The sequence below is a fragment of the Electrophorus electricus genome, chromosome 4 (assembly GCF_041902795.1).
Source record: "Electrophorus electricus isolate QZ-2024a chromosome 4, ASM4190279v1, whole genome shotgun sequence".
Classification (NCBI taxonomy): Eukaryota; Metazoa; Chordata; class Actinopteri; order Gymnotiformes; family Gymnotidae; genus Electrophorus; species Electrophorus electricus.
The window spans coordinates 38,502,501-38,523,804 of record NC_137500.1 but is presented as its reverse complement, the minus strand read 5'-3'; the positions used below and the strand labels follow the sequence as shown (position 1 = coordinate 38,523,804).

The 21,304-nt window shown below is 44.4% G+C and overlaps 2 protein-coding genes across 3 annotated transcripts in view; one reads left to right on the top strand and one right to left on the bottom strand.

The window, feature by feature from the left end:
- The first annotated feature begins 43 nt into the window (after positions 1-43).
- On the top strand, positions 44-7,004 carry cybrd1 (cytochrome b reductase 1). The gene is made up of 4 exons (XM_027027562.3): positions 44-355; positions 4,709-4,917; positions 5,021-5,175; positions 5,516-7,004. Exons 1-4 carry the CDS (start codon positions 169-171, stop codon positions 5,790-5,792), a joined length of 828 nt encoding a protein of 275 aa, XP_026883363.1. The 5' UTR covers positions 44-168; the 3' UTR covers positions 5,793-7,004.
- Positions 7,005-8,019: 1,015 nt separating this feature from the next.
- The window catches only part of itga6a (integrin, alpha 6a), a 17,443-nt gene continuing 4,158 nt past the window's right edge, over positions 8,020-21,304 (bottom strand). The window contains exons 2-26 of one of the 2 annotated variants that reach the window (XM_027027543.3): positions 18,396-18,523; positions 18,039-18,118; positions 17,547-17,808; positions 16,652-16,783; positions 15,967-16,180; positions 15,404-15,597; positions 14,838-14,932; positions 14,311-14,438; positions 14,138-14,227; positions 13,921-13,982; positions 13,562-13,731; positions 12,976-13,119; positions 12,690-12,805; positions 12,258-12,417; positions 12,003-12,086; positions 11,834-11,913; positions 11,644-11,721; positions 11,448-11,550; positions 11,171-11,347; positions 10,777-10,878; positions 10,569-10,679; positions 10,359-10,457; positions 10,137-10,262; positions 9,739-9,860; positions 9,177-9,315 (exon numbers count right to left, since the gene is read on the bottom strand). In XM_027027543.3, coding sequence (XP_026883344.2) covers positions 9,753-9,860; positions 10,137-10,262; positions 10,359-10,457; positions 10,569-10,679; positions 10,777-10,878; positions 11,171-11,347; positions 11,448-11,550; positions 11,644-11,721; positions 11,834-11,913; positions 12,003-12,086; positions 12,258-12,417; positions 12,690-12,805; positions 12,976-13,119; positions 13,562-13,731; positions 13,921-13,982; positions 14,138-14,227; positions 14,311-14,438; positions 14,838-14,932; positions 15,404-15,597; positions 15,967-16,180; positions 16,652-16,783; positions 17,547-17,808; positions 18,039-18,118; positions 18,396-18,523 — 3,043 coding nt within the window. In that variant the 3' untranslated portion in view covers positions 9,177-9,315; positions 9,739-9,752. Of the gene's footprint in view, positions 9,316-9,738; positions 9,861-10,136; positions 10,263-10,358; positions 10,458-10,568; positions 10,680-10,776; positions 10,879-11,170; positions 11,348-11,447; positions 11,551-11,643; positions 11,722-11,833; positions 11,914-12,002; positions 12,087-12,257; positions 12,418-12,689; positions 12,806-12,975; positions 13,120-13,561; positions 13,732-13,920; positions 13,983-14,137; positions 14,228-14,310; positions 14,439-14,837; positions 14,933-15,403; positions 15,598-15,966; positions 16,181-16,651; positions 16,784-17,546; positions 17,809-18,038; positions 18,119-18,395; positions 18,524-21,304 lie in introns of both variants that reach the window. The other variant, XM_027027542.3, reaches the window with a different exon arrangement.

The window sequence follows — 21,304 nt, the reverse complement described above, 5'->3', positions numbered from 1 at the left end:
ACTCAACACAAGGGGGCGCAGGGCGTGTTAAACGGGGTCGTGTGAAGTTGAGAATAAACCCCGCCGCCGGAACGAGCTCTCCAAATTCCTCTAGTGAGTTTGGGTTAGAACGCGCTACACTTTTCGTCCGTGAGACACAAGTTAAGTCGTGGAGCCCACAGGACAACCATGGAGAACTACAAGCATTTCCTTGTTTTGTTGATTTTTGCTTTTGCAATCGGTTTCGTCTCCGTTGTACTGGTTCTCAGATGGGTTTTACATTTCAGAGAAGGGCTTGGATGGGATGGAGGACCGGCCGAATTTAACTGGCATCCTCTTCTGGTTGTTATTGGTTTTATTTTTCTTCAAGGAATTGGTAAGACGTCCATAATAGTTTATTCGTGTAATTGCATGTAAATTGAGGTTCTCTGCGTAACTGCGATAAACTAGTGTTTTCATAGCAAGTTTCTTACTCTAGTGCTCGTGTCAAATAGCCTAACTGGTGTTTATATAACAAAAACTGAAGTCTACCTCTGAACTGCTCACTGCAGATCGTACGAGTTGTCCGAAAAGAACAACTATTGTCGAACTGTCGAAGTACTTTTTTTGGTCCGTCTTTCAGGTTTTGTGTTTTTGTTTTGCGATCGGTGTGGACGAGACTTGAATTAGGAGACAGACGGGCCTACAATAAACGTTAGTGGCGTTGTGATGTGAACGCAAAACGGGAAGCATGTCAACTTTGACACCGTCTTGTTTTTGAATATTCAGGGAACTGTGTTAGTTGGTCAGTGGACTATACAGAAAGGCAGACGGGCTCTGGCCCAAAAACCACAGGCCTACCAACAAGGGTGGACTGGGGCTCAAACCCGGCCCGGGCATCCTTCAACCAGGGAGGGGACGAGGGCGACCTACCCGGCTCGTTATTCATTATAATGTTCTTAAAATATGTGATGAGTACGTGGCTCGCTCCTTGCTATGATAAGAACTCTATCTAAACTGCTGCCAAACTTAATCTGTTCACTGTTGTTTAGACACAATTAAAATTAGACGGCATGCTTAGAAATAAAATTGAATGAAAAATAAAAATGTAGTAACACGGCTTACACGTTCGCTCAGTCAGTGGCAGTAGGCTAGTAGTTTACGTAGTTCGCCACTTTTAGCAATCACATCACCAACACTGTTAGTGTCAAGTTTGGCTAGGATACTTTTCTCCACCTCAAGATGTTCTTGCATCATTGTGCTTCTCAGGAGGCTTTTGATTCTCTTCAGTGCAGAGAATGATCTTTTACACTGCACTTGTGACGCAGGCAGCGTTAGCAGTATATTGTAGGCAAGCCCAATGCTCTAGTAAGCATCAGTTAAGAGCTTCAACTGGAGTAGCACCTTGTAACAGCAGAGAGGAAAGTCTTCACAAGACTTGCAAGTTGACAGTTGTCTTCACGGTCATTGTCATCCTTCACAGTATAAGCGTCTGCTACTGATTGTTTAAGTGCTGACCGCTGCTGTCCAAAGCTTTGCAGTTCTGTTCGTTGTTGTTCAGCAGTGACGCCATCATCAAATCTGAGCAATGTCTATGCAGCTCTTCCATAGCTCCCAATGGAACTTCATCAAAGTTCCTCGGGTGAAGAAGCGACAGATCGGCGTAGAACGCAGATGTTGGTGTGTCAAATTGTCGCTCAGTATCTGGTTGTACACTTGAATTCGATATTTGTTCAGTGGATCAGAAGCTGATGTACCCTCATCTGAGCATTGTTCGCCACCCATGCGTTTTTGGCTTATTTGCTGTTTCACAGGAAGAGACGCTTCCATAACAAGATTTTCATCTAGATCCAGTTCACTCAGCTGGTCATTAGCACATTGAACAAACTTAACAGCTGTACCATGACAAGATTGGAAGTCTTCCCACAGCATGCGCATGTTCCTCAGCGATTCACACGGTCACCTGCACAGTTTGTAGATACTTGGACAGCTCTGTAGTTTGAGAGAATATTTGCAGATACACATGTGATGTCAGAACCATTTCAAACTTCAGGAGACTGTCAGTGTATTCCTCCATCTTGGCTTTAACGGCTGCTCGGACCTCGTGAGCAACTAGTGTGGCAGGGACAGTGGTGATAATTTCCATGAAAAGACATCCTCGAGTCGTTGAATGAACCAAACACTTTCTTCAAGGCAGCATCCTTCAAACACCACCTGGTTTCCCTGATAGTTCCCAATCGTTTGAATTGTTTCTCACCGGTGGAATGTTGACTCCAGATGTTCATTTGTTGATAAGATTCCTGAAAGAATATTGCAGTCTCATTCAGTAGTGAAAATACCGATGTGCTAGTCACCCCAACACTTGTAGCTTCGGTCACGAGATTTAATATATGTGCATGGTGCCAAACATGGATCTGCATAGGAGCTTCTTTTGATAGCAGAGTACCAAAGCCTTTGTAGCACCCCTGCATGTTTATTGCACCATCAGTTGAGTTTCCAATGCAGTTCTTAAGGTCAAGCTTCATTCCAAGCAGAACGTGATAAACAAGTTGCACAAAAGCTTTGCCAGTAGATCCCTCACATTTCACCACACTCGCCAATCTTTCTTGGATAGTGCCCATGCTATCAACATATCTCACAACAACAGAGCACTGGTCTTGTGATGATATGTCTTGAGTGGTATAAATTTCTACAGCAAACATGTCGGTTACTTCTTCAGAAATAAATTGCCGTATTTTATCAGGGATACTTGTGACAACCTAATTCACTGAAGTTTTAGACAGCAAAGTACCCGAGGATCCTCAACCCCGCAAACTTTCTCACCTCAGTCTCATGTTGCTTCTTGCTTTTGCTCTTCTGGACAACCTCAGAAAGAGGATCGGATGTGCAGGAGTCATACTTCCCAGGTAGTTTCACAATTTCCAGAAATGTCTCATGGTTGATCTCATCGTCAAGCGTGTATGCTGCTTCTTCATTACTTCCACTGTGGCTCAGCCCCTTTTACCAAATGAGTTTGACCACTTCTGTGCCTTTTTCCGTTACTTGTCATTTGTTTCTCGCTTCATTTTGATGACTACGTGTGAGCAAGTGAGGAACGTTGGTCTGTTTCTGACCTAGCAGATATGCCACAGAACATCTCAAATGAGCAGAAGAGTGTTTGTGTTCAACACGCGTATGAATATGTCACCAATCACTCATTCCCTCCATGAACATTAATCTGTCTGAGGTGCTGGAAAATGCTAAGCACACTGAACAATGAAGAGAATAGTTGTCTTTGTTGAATGACAACCACCATCTATTTGAACCATCTTTTCACCACTTTGTTGCCAGTTTTTTGTTGAGTGGTAGTTCCAAAGCAGCACACTTTCTTCATATCTGCATGGTTTCTTAAAGTAGTTAATCGACGGCTATCCATTCTGAGGCTCCTCTGCACGTGCAGTAACTGTATCAGGCACGTCTGTATCATCTGACTGAGCCAGTTCACCAGTTTCCACTAAACCCGTTGATGGTCCAGCTTCATCTGCTGATGCTCTGCTGATTGCTCATGAATGGCAGATACTGAATCCATTTCTTCATCCCCTTGTTTGTTTATGGCACCAGGCCTGTCTGGCCTGGCCGGTATTAGTACCTTTGAACAGATCCACAAGTTTTCTGCACGTTGATGCACTTTCTGACAGTTTCTTTTCTTTCGATCTCGTTCTTTCTGAGCCACGCCTCTTCTCCTCGTCTGTTTTGCTTCATCCATATTTGGCATCAGACACTGAATGGCTGAAATGAACGACAATGATATGATGTCAGACGAGGACGAGGTCATGAGTGGGTGTTAATAGAACTTAATTCAATGCCAAATAATTACCCATATAGGCGGTTAGGACTAAAGCAGAGTAAGTTATTACAGGTATGAAACTATTTTAAAAATTATTTTTAAGTCGATAATCAAACTGCTCATAAAACAATGGAATAAATTATAACCGAGTTCATAATGAAAACCTCACATGATTTGAAATGTTACCTTAACTGAACGATAAGCTATAACTGTTCTGTCCTAATATGAGAAATGCTTATCCTGCTTTATTTCATCATGCTAATAATCGCAGCTGAAAACCACTAATTATCGCTCACGCAGACGACCAGAGAACAATAAAATCCATAATACACAATGTACATAATGTAAACCAATTATTAGTACCGGAGAATTTAAATAATGGATATGACATAAAATAAACTGAAATAATGTATATGCAACCCGAAATGTAGCGGTATCGAAACAGAAATCGGCAAAAGACAGTTTTGACCAGGTTTTTCGCTGCAACGTTGTGTACTGACAACTAAATCAACTTGTTGATGTAATATGGTATATTGTATACGACCATATGAATCGCAATACCAGACAGATAATGTTTAGAAAATTAAAATTAATGTCAAACGTTTTAATTTGATTTAATATTTAATTTTAATAAATTAATGGAGGTTTAAGTGCAATCTAATCTGTTCTAATGAGGTGAACACAAAAATAACGTGTGTTCAAGTTCAAGTTTGGTTTATTCGTCACATACATAGTCATACCCAGTATAACCCGCAGTGAAATGGTGGACACTTCCAAAGCAGCACACTTTCTTCATATCTGCATGGTTTCTTAAAGTAGTTAATCGACGGCTATCCATTCTGAGGCTCCTCTGCACATGCAGTAACTGTATCAGGCACGTCTGATACAGTGTGTGTGTGTGTGTGTGTGTGTGTGTGTGTCCAGCAATTGTTGTCTATAGACTTCCCTGGACCTGGAAGTGTAGCAAGCTTATGATGAAGTTGATTCATGCAGGCCTGAACATGCTGGCCTTCGTCCTGGCTGCTGTCTCTCTGGTAGCAGTGTTCGACTTCCATAACGCTCAGAACATCCCCAACATGTACAGCCTGCACAGCTGGGTAGGCTTAGCCGCCATCATACTCTACTCGCTACAGGTAAGGTCCGCGTCACGTTCACGTCTCGTCGTTTAGTTCAGCACTCGAAAGCATGAGGTGCAGCAGTACTCTGGCTCCTTTTTCGTTCTCTGTAACTGAGTAGGTCGTGTTGGGGGTCAGCGTCTACCTCCTGCCTGTGAGCCCTGTGTATCTGCGTGCAGCCCTTATGCCCATTCATGTCTACAGTGGCTTGTTCATCTTTGGCTGTGTGATCGCTACTGCTCTCATGGGCATTACTGAAAAGCTCTTATTTGCCCTGTAAGTATGCTTAAATACCCATTCTGTGCGCTCACTATAAACGATCTGTGTCAACTATTGAAAACTGTAGGTTGTATGCATGTGTAGTTTATGACTTCACGTCATCCAAAGGAAGCCACCACAGATTGATAATGATTGTTTTTCTCTCTGCTGTGGTCAGATTCAGTCCTGTCTATGAAATGCTTCATAGATTTAGTTATTTGAGACATTACCAATAGTATTTCATATTTTAGGAAAAAAAAAAAAGAAACATCAGAACTATTCTTTGTATTCTTTCCCCACCAACACATGTATGACATCTTTTAAGGCATAACAGTCTCATTTTGTAATTTTTACTCAGGAAAGATCCAAAGTACAAAGACTCACCCCCCGAGGCCATGTTCGTTAACATCCTCGGGGTGCTGATAGCTGTGTTCGGGGGCCTCATCCTCTGGATCGCCACGCGTCCCTCCTGGAGGAGGCCGAGCGAGGAGCACCTTCGCAGGGCGCAGAGCAGCGAGCCGCAGCTGACCGGCACCAAACCTGCCGCGGCCCTGTCGGAGAGGCCTGACCTGGAGGCCAGCAACGACGCTCGCAGGCGAGGTGCCAAGACGGAGGAGTCTGGAGGAGCAGTGTGAAGCAGAAGCCGCAGGAGCAGGTGTCTGCCTGCTGAGCGTTACTATTTCAGAGCAAATGAGAAAAAAAAAAATCCCCAAACCTAAACCTAAGGATGTTCTTGGATGAAAGAGCTTTATATCAGGGCTGTTTTTACGCTGTTGTCAAAGTTTTGTGTGCCATACTATCATAAGATTGATCTTTAAACTTGTTTTAAAGAGTTGAAAGGGATGATAACAGTAGCCATTATACAGCATTTATTCACAGGGATGTCTCCATCTGGGTTATTGAAAATTATTTGCATTTTCGTTGTAGGTGGTAGGACAGAGATTGTTGTCACTGTTGTCTTTATCAGTTCCAACTTCAGTTACTAATTTCAGACCAAACTGAACACTATTTGTAGTACAGTACAGTGAGCTGTACTCTTACCAAGTTATCATTTAACTCTCTTCTGTCATTGCCTTTTATTACATTGCACTAATATAACATCACTGTTTTGCAACAAGATGTGCTGTATTCAATAACTGAAAAAGCATACCTTTTACAATAGCAAATGATCTCACAAGGTAGTTTTCTTTTGGTGTATAAAAATGTTTACAGCTTTGTTGGATAGGCAGCTGTTAGACTGTTTTGTGGTAGTTTTGGGTCGCCTGATCGCATATGTAATGGTTTGCCCAGCAGCTGCCTTTGTGTTGGGGGCGAAAAAAGGTCTGGTGTTTGTTCAGTGCCGTGGTCGATCCATGTATTCAGGTGCTAAATTCTCCATGTTCCTTACAGAGACGTGTAAACGTTCTCCATCAGGCCTGAACGTTAGCTCGGCCTGTTGTAGCACGTCTCTGTGTGCGAGACACTGCAACAGAGGCTGCGGTCAGCAACCACGCCCAGTCTCAGACCCAGGTGGTAAACATCTGCACTGACCACCAGACTGAAGTGCAAGCTCTTTGACGCAGTAGTCAGAACATACATGTGCCTTCCTGGGTGATGAACTCCATCACACTCTACCCTCTCCTTGAAGGGGTGACATCCGTGAGACTCTCATCAAAATTAACACACAAGCGTAGTCAATCAAGATTGTTAGTATTTTGGAGTACCGTTGGGCTATTACCTTACATGTTCCTTTCTGGTCAAGACCAATTTTTGTTCTTTTTTTGCCATTTTCATCCTCAAATCATTCTGTAGATAATGATTGCTATATTTTTATATTTACAACATCATCAATAAACTAGTATGCTGTAGTTTCTGTATAACTTGTTCACTTGCTCACACCGTAGAACAGATGATTATGTAGTGCACGTTGACTATAACATTCCTCCTCTGAATTCACAGGGGTGTGTGTTGTGTAGAGTGATCGATTGATATACATACCCTCCCAAAAAAACCTGACCTTTATTAAAGTTATAGAAAAATATAGTCAGACAAGTCCTTTAAATGATCTTGAAGGAGTAGACCTTTTATTGTATTTTAAAAGCTAGTTGTAATATCGCAGTGCAAATCCTGTAAAAATATGCGCATAATAGTCCCAGTCCCATTGTTGGGTACATCTATAGCTTGAGGAAGTATGCAGACTTAACTTTTACTGTAAAATCTTAAGTTATAATCCATTTTTGCACATGGGTTAGCTGTTTGATGGGGGCTGAACGATTTGTTTTGTACTGAGTACAGCTGTTCTTCTGTTGGCCTCTAATGATGGATGTTTTCAACAGGGCAGGGTCTTCTGGGTAATCGGTATTGAGTGTAAGTGTGTACACTCACCATCCACCATCCATTCTCTAAACTTTCATCAGTGGTTAGTTTCTGAGCACATGAGCACTGTTAGCTGGAATACTGGGCTAGCAGACGTCAATCCAAACCCAGCCCTGGCAGTGACATCAGTAAAGTCTAGTCAGTGTAACACCCACTGCCACGCCATAACCTTTTTAGTGTCCCTTATGTTTGAAGAATGGTCTGGTACCCAAGTGATATTTAAACATCAGTGAACATGCTAAATGGTAACATGGTAAAATTGTGCATGCCATCACATGGGATATAGTCTGTAGTTGTTCACTTATAAAATGCTCCTATAAATTACAATTACAAATACATGTTTAAATATGAATAATGTGATGCAATATATCTAAGCCTGTGTTATGGATAATAAGGGGTGTTGGGAGTTTAAAAAAAATCTCAACCTTTATGGCATCAGTCTTTTATGGCATCAGTGACTGAGCAGATTTTTATGGAAAAGTAAGGCATAATAAAAGTAAGGCATAATAAAAGTCCAACTCACTTTATGATTTACATTTAGAAAGTTTTGCATAAACATATACAGGCCTTTATAAATGTATATAAAAAAAAAAACAGTTAACACTGCCTTTTGACCAAACAAGATCATTCATGAAAAACTCCGAAATGCGTCAAGCACTGTTAAAGTGACTACAAAGGATGCTCACCGACACACGGTCAGTTCTCCGATTGTGAGTGGACGGACTATAGAGGGCTGAAAAAGTTCCACGTTGTTTTCAGACTAATTCAGGCCAGTTTTTAGAACTTTATGCCAGTCCACATGTTCACTGTATCTCAGCTTCCAAAGTAATTAGAACCAACTGGCATGGGCTCATTGTGAAACCGGAAGGTCGTGGCAGGTTTGAAACGTGATACCTACAGCCATTGCGGCCCTGGATACCTGTGGATTACGGTAATGTGCCCATATTTGTGCTCTCTCATTCACAGTCACATTAAACATTAAAGATTTGCTGTGTTTTGTTCGGTTGTCCTTGTTTTCACACCTGGTTCAGCTTATGGGCTAACTTACTAAGATCTTCCTGAGATTTATTAATGACTACAGAGCACTGAACGCAGACACACATTCAAAACACATACAAAGCCTCGGTCGAGTGAGTTCCCCGGTAATGACTGTTCCATGATCACAGTGCTGTCATTATCATCAGTGTAGGATTACACAACGTGCACAAACGGTTATTTCTAGCCGTATAATCTTCTTGTGACAAAACGGTTTTCAGACTTTTAGAAAGTTTTGAAACTTACAGAATCTTTGGCTAATTAATCACAAAAGAAAATAAATAAACAATATGTGTGAATACTTCAGTATTTAAAACACACTGGTTCAGTCTTCAGCATTCCAGGAATCATCTAAAATGACGTAGTGTATCTCCATTCTGCTCGCAAAGTCAACAGCAAAGAAAAAAAAAGTTACATCTGTAATCATGTGCCTGGTCTGTTCAGAGATGACAGCATCCTGCAGCCAAATCCAGTGTGTGGAAAGAGCTTAAGTTTGGTTCTCCACTCTGACAACATGGATCTGAAGTTCTGCCTCAGTGTACCTCACTCCTCATGGCACCTCACATGGTCCTAGTGTTTCCTCCCACCGCTGAGGTGGGAGCTTCACGAGGAACTCTCCTTCTCACTCCACATGGTCATCCATTGCTTCTTTTCAAAGGGGTCAAACATGCCGTTTCCATCCGTAAACTGACGCGTCTCCTTCCGGATCCTCACTGCATGGTACTTGGGGATGCTGTCTTCGTATTTGGAACGTTTGAAAAAGCCGCACTGAGGAAGAAAAATGCAGGAAAGGGCGTTTAATTGAAAATTCCACGGAACCTGAGCTAGCGATGGCAGAGGGGTTGAAAGCAGAGTTTGGCGGAAGGGTTGAAACTGAAGTTCTGAGAGCACACACTGCAGACAGGACAGAACAGCCAAACTTGCAAAGGAGTGTCTTCAAAGCACCAACAAAAGGAAGGAAACAAAGAGGAGTTAGAAGGGACGCAGGAAAGAGGGCAAACGCCACACAGCTTGCGTTAAAGACTCTGTGTGTTCATTACACACTAGCAGTTTCAAAACTTCGCACAGCACTGACAAACCAGACACACTATTCACAAGAAAGTGCTTTGTTCTTTCCTTTCTCTCCATTTGGCAGAGCAAAAGATGCGTTAGTGGTGGTGAAAAGCACTACGGTAGCCTTGTACGCTTTACCCAGGCGGAACCCTCTAGGTCTCTGTGCAGAGCTTGTCTGTGTCAGAAGGTTGAGTGTGGATCTCAGCTTTGTGATAGGTTGCATCGACCTGGTGTTTCTGGGCACGCTTGAAGAAACCACACTACGGAGGGAGCAAGGGGCATGAGTCACTGCAAAAGAGGCGCAGCAAAGACGACACTACAGGCGACACTGTGGCGAGACCGCTTCTGCCTCAAACCTGCACGGGCCACGAGCTCGCGTTACTGAACCTGGCAACATGAGTCAACATCCGGCACCAAACAGTTTGTCAATGGTTTTAGCAAAATGGTGGCCATTTGTATGGAAATGTGTAGACGTTGTGCAATGAGAAAACAAATACTAAAAAAGGTTTGCAGCGTGGGATTTGGTGTGCGGTTACCTTCCAGAGGAGGAGCACAAGGAGAGCGAGCATCAGGATTCCAGCTAGGACTGCCACGAGAATTATCCACCAAGGAACCCCGCCAAACTGAGCCGCGGTGTGTTCCGGGAACACCGTCAGTCTCACCTGTCCAGGCAGAGAAATGGACATATTAACTTTTCTCGTGAATTAACAGAAAGGTAAGAGGGTTAGAGGTCATGACCACGGTGGCCGTTAACACACCTGCGTTTCGGGATTTTTCAGCACAAGGTTCTTGGCAGAAACATCAAGGCTGATGGACGCGGTGACTATCAAATCAAGGTAATTATAGGAAGCATAATCCTGTTTTTGAAAAAAAAAAAAAAAAGCGAGAAAAAGAAAGTGCATTCAGTCTGTGTGTTTACCTTCCAAATATTATTCATGAGTGTCCTCACAAACATCACTGTAACTTACTTCGAGGAAAGTGCTGTTCCAAAGGCGGGACCGCAGTATAATGTCTGCACTACCATCCAGGCCCAGCAGGGGGCATCTGATCTCCACGCAGCCTGCATCCCCAGAACACGACTATGACAATGCACGGATGGAGATGGTTAGGCTACTTCTTCAAACAAGATACAGTTCTCCTATAATTGGAAAGATTGATAATATCAAGACCATTCACCAGAGTCCTGTATTTCCTTTGATCTGTAAAGAGAGATATTTTGCCTCTCTCCGATGTGATTCTTTCCTCTGCCTCACGCTTTCTCCTGGACAAAGTGGATCCCTGAAATAACCGAGCACAAGTTGATCGCCAAGTAAACACTGTGGTAGGTATATATGCAGGAGATGGGGGCAGTGGTAGCTCAGAGGTTAAGGTACTGCCAAGTTGCCACTGCTGGGCCCCTGAGCAAGACCCTTAAAGTAAATGGAAATGTAACTATTAGCTCAAGGATTGAGGTACTTATGACATGGTTTGCTGAGCAGAGTTTAGCTCAGGTGACAATCAGTGACAATCAGCTGTTCTGAGCATTAATTGAAGCAGGAGGCTGCAATAGAGGACATGGAGGATGTCGTACCTCTGCCAGCCCCAGGGGGTTGATCTCATTCTCAGGGGAGCAGGTGAGCTGCTCCAGTTCCTTGGAGCCAACCTTCACCAGGTAGAGGAGCCACTTCCCCACGCTATTCTCTCTGGGCCACTGGATGTCGAGGGACGCTGTGCCAAAAGACTTCAGAGGCTTTCCCAGGTTTATTACCTGCAGTCAAAATGCTTGGCTTTTCAAATAAATTAACAAATGGCATATAGTACTAATAGACTACACTAAAAGAAGACACTAATAGAATAGCCCTATTTACCCTGAACTCATATTCGATCAAACTGCCAGCTTCCTCTTCTGATTTCATGGCACTCTCTCCTCTAACCTCTCCTCCAAAGTACACCTGAGACGGTCTGGCAACCCTGACCCCGTGACAAACAGCTGTTAGTTCCAAAATGTCACGCGCTGTAGTGTATTTATGTGAGGCTATGGGGGGTGGGAGTAACTGCACATACCCTTGCACGGAGAGCAGGAGCTCGATCACGACGTTAGCTTTCGCTCTCACTCTCCTCAAACCTTCCTGCAGACTCGTCCTGGGGGAGAAAAATGCGCTCGGAAACATTACTGTGCAGGCATTTTGAATGGAGCAGCTCAGGGTGAAAATTTAAACACGAATCTGTGCCAAAGAGATTTAGAGCAGCTCACGTTTCCAGCTGGAGGCGGACGTCCACCTCTGTGGTATTAAGAGAGATCCCTGCCGTGCTCAGTATGATGTAAAAGGTGACCTAAAACATTGCGACCAGAAAGCTCAGTACCGCTACAGTAGGAAGGAAACTCTGTTTGACCAGTAACATTCCTGGACGGAAGAGTCTACCTCCGAGTCTCTTTTAAACGGATTCCCCAGCTCACACTCTGCTTGGGATCCATTCTGATTGGCCGCACAGATCACATGTTTGTCCTGGTGGATGTGAAAATTCTGGTTACTTTTTTAATGCCTTATCCTAGCAAAAACCATACCATTCAGGAGCCTTCCTTTTGTGGTTTTTCCCATTATATTGTCATTTTATCATAGCAGTGATTCCAGGAGCCAGAGCATTGCAAGGCTCTCTGCTCCATCTTCACCACCTACCGTGGTCCTCTGGGATCTGAACCCAGAGTATGACAGCGACTCGCCAAACAGCCCGACTAGCTTGGCTTCGTGGGCATCGTCTCCATTCCTGTTCTTCACCGTGACCTCCAGGGCAATGTCCTTCTGGTCGCTCAGAGACACCACCGCAATGCCATTCTTCCTGTTACAGGAACAAACACCTCCTGTTACACACCACAACACTTTTCTGTTAAACACAATAAAAATGCCTCTAAGTGCCAGCACAGGGTTATCTCACAGACAGACAAACAGACAGACAGACAGAAATGAACTACCAGTGACTCCAAAATCCAGGAATATCATTTTGATTCGCGGTCTGGAGCTTCATAGTTTGCTCGGACAATAACAGGTAACAAAGGCAGGTTGGTAACTTCCATGGGTAATGCAGGAAAGATGTCCTGGTTGGTAACTTACAAGGGTAATGGAGGAAAGATGTCCTGGTTGGTTTCTCTGTAACAGAACCTGCAGTGGAGCTGCAGGTTACTCTGGCAAATATTATCGGCCCCACATCCCTCCTTTAGGAAGTTCACCTGAGACCGTAAATAGACAAACTGGTGAGCATATCCTCACCTATATGAATGATAACTTCATCTGTTTTTTTTAAATCATAATATTAAGTGCTAATTATTGACTGGGACTGAGCAGATGTACACGTGCATGTAAGTGTAAACGAGGCTAATTGATCTCTGGGTGTGCTTACCTCCGTGCTGGTCCTGTTGGGCGCGCTCAGGTCAAGCACAGGCAGCAGCTCTGGTAGAGAGCTCTGTCTCTTCTGTCTCTGAGCTCTCTCGATGGCCACAGACACCTCGATGGGGACTGCCCTCAGCTTATCCTTGATGTTCTCCTGAGAGGGATGGTTCCACGGACTCGTGAAGTAGCTGATGGCTGGGAGGAGGACGAAAATCCTCCCTCTCGGCTTCCAACTTCTACCAAACTCTCTCCGGAATGAAACCTCACCACCCTCCTCCCCCCAGCTGGGGGCGTGGCCTTCCTGTGCTACCAGTAGCCTCCCAGATCTACCCACCCCCCTTACCTTAGCCATCGCTAAAATCTGCCCTTGCTAAATTTCCATTACACTGTGCATAATTCAGGCTCTATAACGGTCTGCCTCAGTAACCAGTTATAAAGAGGACAAAACACCCAACTGGGCCAATTTATGTAAAATTAATGTTAAAACAAGTATGGTCCAAGAAGAAAAGTGTTTTTTTTTAATGTAGCAGAATGTTTACACATGTAACAGAATGTTTACACATGCTTTTTGCAGGATCCAGTGACTATGCTAGTACCTGCAGCCGAAGCTTGGCCTTGTAGCAGGTCCTTTTGTTCTGTCCTCTCAGATCCAGGCGTCCTGTAGACTGGAAGTCCTGATCAGCTGACGTCTTGTTCAGGAAGGCCACACGAGAGGGCAAGCCCTGCTTCCGGCGGAGCGCCTCCGTCTCCAGCGTGCAGGAAATGGCTGCCCGGGACAGACGCATTTCAGTCGGTCTTCAGCGCAGCATTATGAGACATTTCAGGAAACGTGCGGTAATTTCAGGATTGCATGGTAATAAGTACCATTAAACCTTTATAGCATGAGAGAGGAGTGACATAAATGCAAACGTTGTCCATATTGAGAGGATCAGAGTAGAAGGAGTCTTGCTCTTACTCAGTTTGGGGTTGTACGTGACAGGATTTGCTTTGTAGGTAAAGCAAGCTTCAACAGTCAAGCTGTAAACGACAACGTTTCATAATTACTACATAGAAAACCCACTGAAAATAAATTCACTTAAAAGGAAAAAAAAAGATCAAATATAAGTGGTTCTCCTTGCTACCAACGTTTAATCGATATCAACACTACAACAAATCACAAACTCATATCTTACCAAATGCTATTGCCACACGTTTTCTTCGTCAGGTCAATTTCCTTTGGCGTGACCTTGATTTCTTTCCTGATACTGATGACAGGTCTGGCCCTAAATTGGGTTCAGTTCAGTTCAGTTCAGTTTCACAGGTGAAAGGAATCAGCCACTCGTGATCTATGAAGCCGTGTAAATACCTGTAAACAAACACGGCATCGGAAAGAGACCCGATGGCAAGATCGGGATAGGAGTTTCCATCCAGGTCCATGTTCCCAGCCAACGAATAGCCAAACATCTTTACACCATGGTGTGTCCCTTCCAGAATCTGGGAAGAGTTAAAAACCATGTCAGTGGTAAAGGACCATGCTGCATTGTGCATTCACTGATCTATACTCGGGACATTTGGAAAATGGTGGTAGAGGCCTTGAAGTACCTTCATACTTTGTCATAAAATTGTCTAAAATTGGCCAAGATTGTCCATCTCCATCTAAGCCCAACCCTTTATCATCTACCTGCCCTTTATCATTGTAATGGTGTTTTGCTCTCCAGCCTTTCATCCATTACAAAAGCCCATATCCAGTACAGTCAGACAGGGGACTGAGAGGTTGGGCATTCAGCATGCGAGCAAGAGACAGAGAGCGTGAAGCAGGCGAAAGACAGAGAGCGAGAGAGGGAGCGAGAGAGGGAGCGAGAGAGAGAGAGAGAGAGAGAGAGATTTCCTGACCTGGGCTGGTTTTGTGTTAACACCATCAGCAGATCCATGATAGATGTACACTTTACCAGATCCTCCATCTGCATAGGGAGCTCCTACTGCTATATCTACCAGAGCCGAGAGGATGATGAGTACTGATGAAGACATGAGCAATGATGCAAACCAGCGCACACACTAAAACTAACACTGGGACTATTACTGGGACTGGTTTCAAACCATACAAAGGCAATATCTGCACAAAGATACAATATGAAACACAAATAAATGAACAGATTGTTTCTAACACCATTCACAATCTCAACTGATAAAATATATAAATATGAACACAGTTATCCTACAATTAAAACATATTGTAAACATATTGTTTTCACAACAAATATTCTGTAGTATTGGTCATTTTAAACACTGTAATAGTGGAACGGGTTAAATGCCATTGTTGTTCGTCATGAGATTTGAGTTATAATGAGCCCAGTTTTATTAATGTTGAATAACACGCACACACGCACACAAGTGAACGCACACACACACACACACACACACACACACACACACACACGTTGTTATTCAACGTTTCCTACCCTCATAGGAATCCAGATTGATGTCTCCTATGTTCCTCACTGCCAGTCCAAACATGGAGTCTTTAGTTCCACTGAGGCAGGTGGGGACGACGCTGCTCCATCTCCCTGCCTGGTTGATGTAGACGTACACGGCCCCCCCAACCTCACCATCACGCTGGAAGAACTGAGGAGCTCCCACCACTATGTCCTGCCACCTGAAGGAACACACACACACACACACACACATCTTAACACTTAAACTCATGTTCAGAGGTGTTCCAGCTGTCTGGATGTTCTATTGCAGCTCAAACCAACAAGCAGAATGAATTCCTGAAATCAACTGGGAAATAAGAACTTTAACAAATTTTACTTTTTAAACCTAAACTTGTCCACCAATGTTTCAGTTTCTGTCTGGCACACAGACAGTAAAGTTCCACGTGCAGCAGTGCTGGGGCAGTCTCACATCTAAGCACCAAGACAGAATTTCTTTCATTTAGATTGTGAAAAGTTCACTGTAGGTGTTTTCTTTCAGTTCTTCTTTGATATCTTTGGCTTAATGCAAAAAATCCATCCACTGTCCATACCCGTCTCCATTTAGGTCCACCACTGCCACGTCATATCCGAACGAGGACGCCAGTCCAGGGCCTTGCAGAACATGCTCCGGAGACAGCATGGTGGACACCTCCCCCTCTTTTCGTAATAGGACAACAGCTCCACTGTGATTGGCTCTTGGAGCTCCAGACACAATAATCAGCTTGCCCTTTTCAGTAATGCTGTGGCCAGAATCCAGCGAGAAACCTTGAGACAAAAATTCAAAATATTTTTCAGAGCTGTAAAACATTTGGCCTTTTTGATGATGCAAATAATGCATTCCAGAGATACTGTTGGCTCTCTAAGGGAATCGTCCAGCGTAACAGACCAGTGGGACACAGAGGAGACAGGCATGAGCAATTACTGTGTGTGAAAACAGTAACACATAGCTACACTAAACTAAATGGGCCTCTCACGACACAGAACACACGAAACACAAGGGCATGCTTTGTAGCACGAAAACATATGCTAGATCCATCCCAGAAATCATTGTCTGTCCATGATAACTGTATAATGTCCACTCACATAAACCAGTCAGAATTTGTGGACTCTTCCCGTGCACAACTTGTACAGAAACTAATTTTCAGCACCTGTTCTCAGCACAAATGTCACCCACACACACAAATACAATGACAAGTGACCAAAGCTCAGAGTGCAAAGGAGAGAGTTCAGTCCCACCTAAGTAGCTGTTGGCAGGCACAGGCACCAGATCTGGCTCCAGGCGGCTTTCATCCCCGACCTCGTACGGCCCATCGTCGTAAAATCCCATCTCCAGCAGGGTGTTGTTCTTCTGCTCCACCCGCACCACACCTGCCGGAACAAAAGCCACACGCATGCCATTAGAGGGCGGAGACTGGAGCTTGAGCAAGGAAGCAATCACAGCGCTGATGTGTTCAAGTCACAGTATGGAAGAAATTTAAACGCATCAGCAATGCGAACGGGTTTGAAAACAGCAGGAATAAAACTGATGAGGAATTATTTAGAACAGCACCCATCTTCATCTGGGCCAGTGTGAAGCACAGAAGGGGTTAAATGATGTGCAGTATAGCAGCTCCAACAGGCACACTAGGAAAATCCAGCCCAGCAAGGTTAAGTGCTTAACCTACTCTGGCACACGTATGTAATTAAGCACTTCATGAGGTGAATCAAGTTTGTCTGAGCAAAAAACCTTAAACATGCATGTTTCCTAATGTTATGGGTTTCATAGTGAATGTGTGTGTGTATGTGTGTGTGTGTTGGCACTGAACCTCCTGTTTTACCAAGTTAATGTTTATTTCCCCCCCCCCCCCCCCCAGGTGCTGTTTCTCACTTAATGTTGCAAACAATCAAGACAGTGAGTCTGGAACATTCCATATGTGAAGGCTGGCTGCCCGGCGCGCCTTCAAATAAAGGTATTTGGCTGAACCGTGACTGGGCTCGAGCAGATGTCATATAATTTCCTTGGCAATCCCATGGACAGAGCTGATTGGACGCTTGTCAAAAATGAGAAGGGTCTGTGCTGTTCTAGCAATGCTTTAAGGCTTCCTGAAACAAGCACTTTTTTCAGGATGCTACTGCAGAGTGCTTGCCACACCTCTCCAGTTGTAAGCCCCCGGGGCTCCGAAGATGACATAATGGTAGTCTCTGGTGAAGGCTGCTGCCAGGCCCTGTTGGCAGGCGCCGAACCTCTCATGACCCCTGGCACGACCCTCGCAAAACTTCCAGTTCCCGCCATCCTCGTCTGATTGGCTGTCGATGCTCAGGTCCTGGCTGAGCACGTAACATCGGCCAGTGATGTCGCGCGACTCCTGCGGCGTGTTTGCGAACAGACGCCTCTGGTAGCGGTGCGCGCATGTCTGACAGGGAAGAGCGAGAGAGGTGAACCACGTGCACGCCCACCACAGACACAACCCAGCCAGCTCTTAGCTCATAACCAAGATGCTCGGCTGAGCAGGTTTCAGAAGTGGAGTGTAACTGAAAGCAAAAAGATTTCAGAGCGCAACAGCTAAATATAAACTGTTGCCTGAAATAAAAGTACAACTGTATAACGTGTGGCATTTAGGGTAGAGTATGAACTGAGTCTCACCACGATCTTTCCTCCAGGGCCCTGGCTTTGAACACTCACTCCCATCCATTGATTCTCCTTATTCTCCATGCGCACGTCAGCTAAGGGTAGAGTATTCCAACACATTTAATGAACTTTCTTTGGCTTCAAAATTTTTTGAACACTCAAATATATTTGGTGGACATTTTAGAAGTACAGTCCATTTCTGTCAGCTCATGGGTCATGCCGTGTAGCTCATAGGTCAAACAGTGTAATTCACAAAATGAAACTTCAAAACATCATCATGATGCAATCTGAACAGAAAGTTGATTTTCTTAATGTTCTGCCAGAAGATGTTGAACTTGCTTCTTTTTGCACGAGTGCTGCTACGACACTCACCGTCATTGTCGAACTCGATCCGATCACAGTCGTCTGAATGGGTGGTGATGTCACAGCTGTACAGACCCCCCGTGATGTTAGCTGCCTGATTGGATAACGCCTTGGCCCTTGGGGCTCCAATTAACAGTCTGGGGAAAAAAGGTGAAAATCACAGAAGCCAACACACACAGCATTAATGATGAATACACTACAGCATAAGGAATGTTACATAGACTTGTTGTTCCATATAGTGCCTTTGTGTTTAAAATATCTTCACAATAATGACATTCACATAATGAATGTGGCAATCTGTTGTCCTGACTTTTTCAATACCTTTATTAGATAGATGGTCTGACTGTAATACCCGTAGCCGTGTGATGATGAGTACAAATGACAGATTACCATAGCACCAGCTGTCTGTCTGTCTCCTGTTCCCATCAGCCAGATGGGCTAGGTCATTAATTTATGCATGTCGCTGTCATCACACCGGGCCAATGCAGAAACCGCGCTAACCATGTAGAATACGAACGCCCTGGCTACAGTCCCACTGCTAGATTTCCGTTCAAAAACGCAGCAATTAACTGCTTTTGCATTACTTCAGATCAAGAAAAAAACACTTAATTAAGGTACAAATGCAGTGCAAACCTGAATTTGCATGTCACTAGAAGGACACGTTCATTCTTTAGGCCACAGCCGCATTCATATAGCACATTCTGCCTCCTTACACTCTCGCCTTGTAAAAAAAAATCTTTAAATGGAAGACATGACCGAGCTCAGCTGGACAGGGAGGCCGAGTGTCAGGCTTCTGTGAAGGACCCCGGGCTGTGCAGCGCCTCCCTGCTCAACCTCACGCAGGACGCCTTCGGAGCGGCCGGCTTTTGTCCGCAGCGACTGCACTAGGCACCAAAAAAAGAAAACCTGCTGCTGCTGTACCAACAGCGCACACAGGGAAAATACTGTTGGAGGAATGATGTCGGGATAAACTCATTTTTTCCAGGCTGGGTTGCACAGGCCAGAGCATGGGGGTTACGAGCTGAAAAACGCGCACACGCCCAGGAGAAGGCCCTGGTTAAAAACAGGCGAGATTTCCAAGGAGCTACTGCTACCAGATGTCGCTCAAAGGAATCCCTGTTATCTGAGGAAAAAAGCAGCTACATGAATGAAGCTCACTTTGCAGCTGACCACCTGAACTTTCCCCTCTACCATCAGGATGAACAGAAAGAAAGCTCCACGTCTGGGATGAAGTGTACATGTCAAAGAAAGCTGAAGTCTCGCGGTAGGACAGGCAGGTATTAAAGAACTGCAAATTATTTTAAAGCACGAAAAGACACTTAACACTGGAGTAAATGCTGCCTGGAGTCAAAAGGGTAGAGTTGAAGCCCGTGCTTTGAAGCTACTGTAATGCAATCTCTGCCCCTTATAAAGCATTACAGCATGTAAATATTTTGTATCCTGTTGATTTCCAAAGACCAGGAAGAGGTTTAGGATTGGAAAGACTGCCGATTCTCTAAGAAAAAGCTGTAGAATTTAGCACGTCACTGAAGGACAACATTGGCATTGACCCGTCACGGCACAATCATGTGGTCCACTAAAGCACAGAACACACTGGAAACACACTATTCATTCTAAAGTAGAGAAATCCCATGTTTCCCTCTGTGACTCCGAGGACCCAGAGACCCTTAAGATGCTGGGCGGCTCCATCCAGATGAGCGGACGGCCACACTATAGGAACCACAGAGCGCCACACTGGGTTGTTACTGGGTCACTGGGCCATAAGGATGAATACGAGACTCCATGCTGATCACAGGATAATGGACATTGTCCACTGTTCTCTTATACGCTCAATCCTGGCCAAGTCTCACCCCAGTCCATGGCCCATTCCCGCCCCACCCCCTCTCTCTTTCTCTTCCTCTCTCTCTCTCTCTCTCTCTCTCTCTCTCTCTCTCTCTCTCTTTCTCTTCCTCTCTCTCTCTCTCTCTCTCTCTCTCTCTCTCTCTTTCTCTTCCTCTCTCTCTCTCTCTCTCTCTCTCTCTCTCTCTCTCTCTCTGAGGCCCTTAAATGGATTAATACTAAAGCAATCGTACGTGTGAGTCACCAGATATACTCCTGCATCTCAAAATCGCACAGAATCTCAAAATTGTTTTTAAAGGTACAGAATGCAAAGCCACTGAGATGAGGAATATTAAACAAGCCGCCTAAGTTGTCCCAAGCTAAATGTGGAGAACCGGCCAGTCTGCCAAAGCAACACCCTAGAAAAGCCACACCCGGACTGTTAATGCTGAGCCAATGACAAGGCCAAATGCCTTCATGGCTAGAATTGAGATTTTATTTGAAAATGCTTTCAAAAAAATGTTTCAAAAAATAGAGCTTGAGATATATCAGGCTATTTGTGACAACCTTGTTAATACTTCGCAACTCAGAGAAAATTGTGTTGGGTTTAATTAAAAAGGCAGTTGAAGTGTTGTAGTATATCACACCACTGAAATGTGTGATACCACTATAATTAGTCATATTTCTAACGATTTAATCTCTGGCCAAGTCTACTCACCAGCTCCATGTATACCATGTAACCAGCCCACAACTAGCTTAGACTGGTTGTCTAGGCTACTCTGTTACTATTTGTTCTTTACCCTGCTTTGTGTGTGGGTGAGAGAATACGCAAAAACTTGTTACACTGCCCACAGCTGTGCCCATATAACCAGAGGGGAAACAGCAGCTGGCTGACTTCTGCAACACTTTGCTCACTCCGAAAGCTCTGTAAGTCCCTCTTCAATTCTCTTACGCACCAGTCCCTTTAAGAATGAGGTTTGGCCATGAAGTCGAAAACTGTTTCAAACTGTGCAAACCGTGGAAGACGCACTCTACACTACAAATGCCAGGTGATGGTCAGCTGTCATCAGATGTCAGTTTACAGATGGCTACATTTGTGC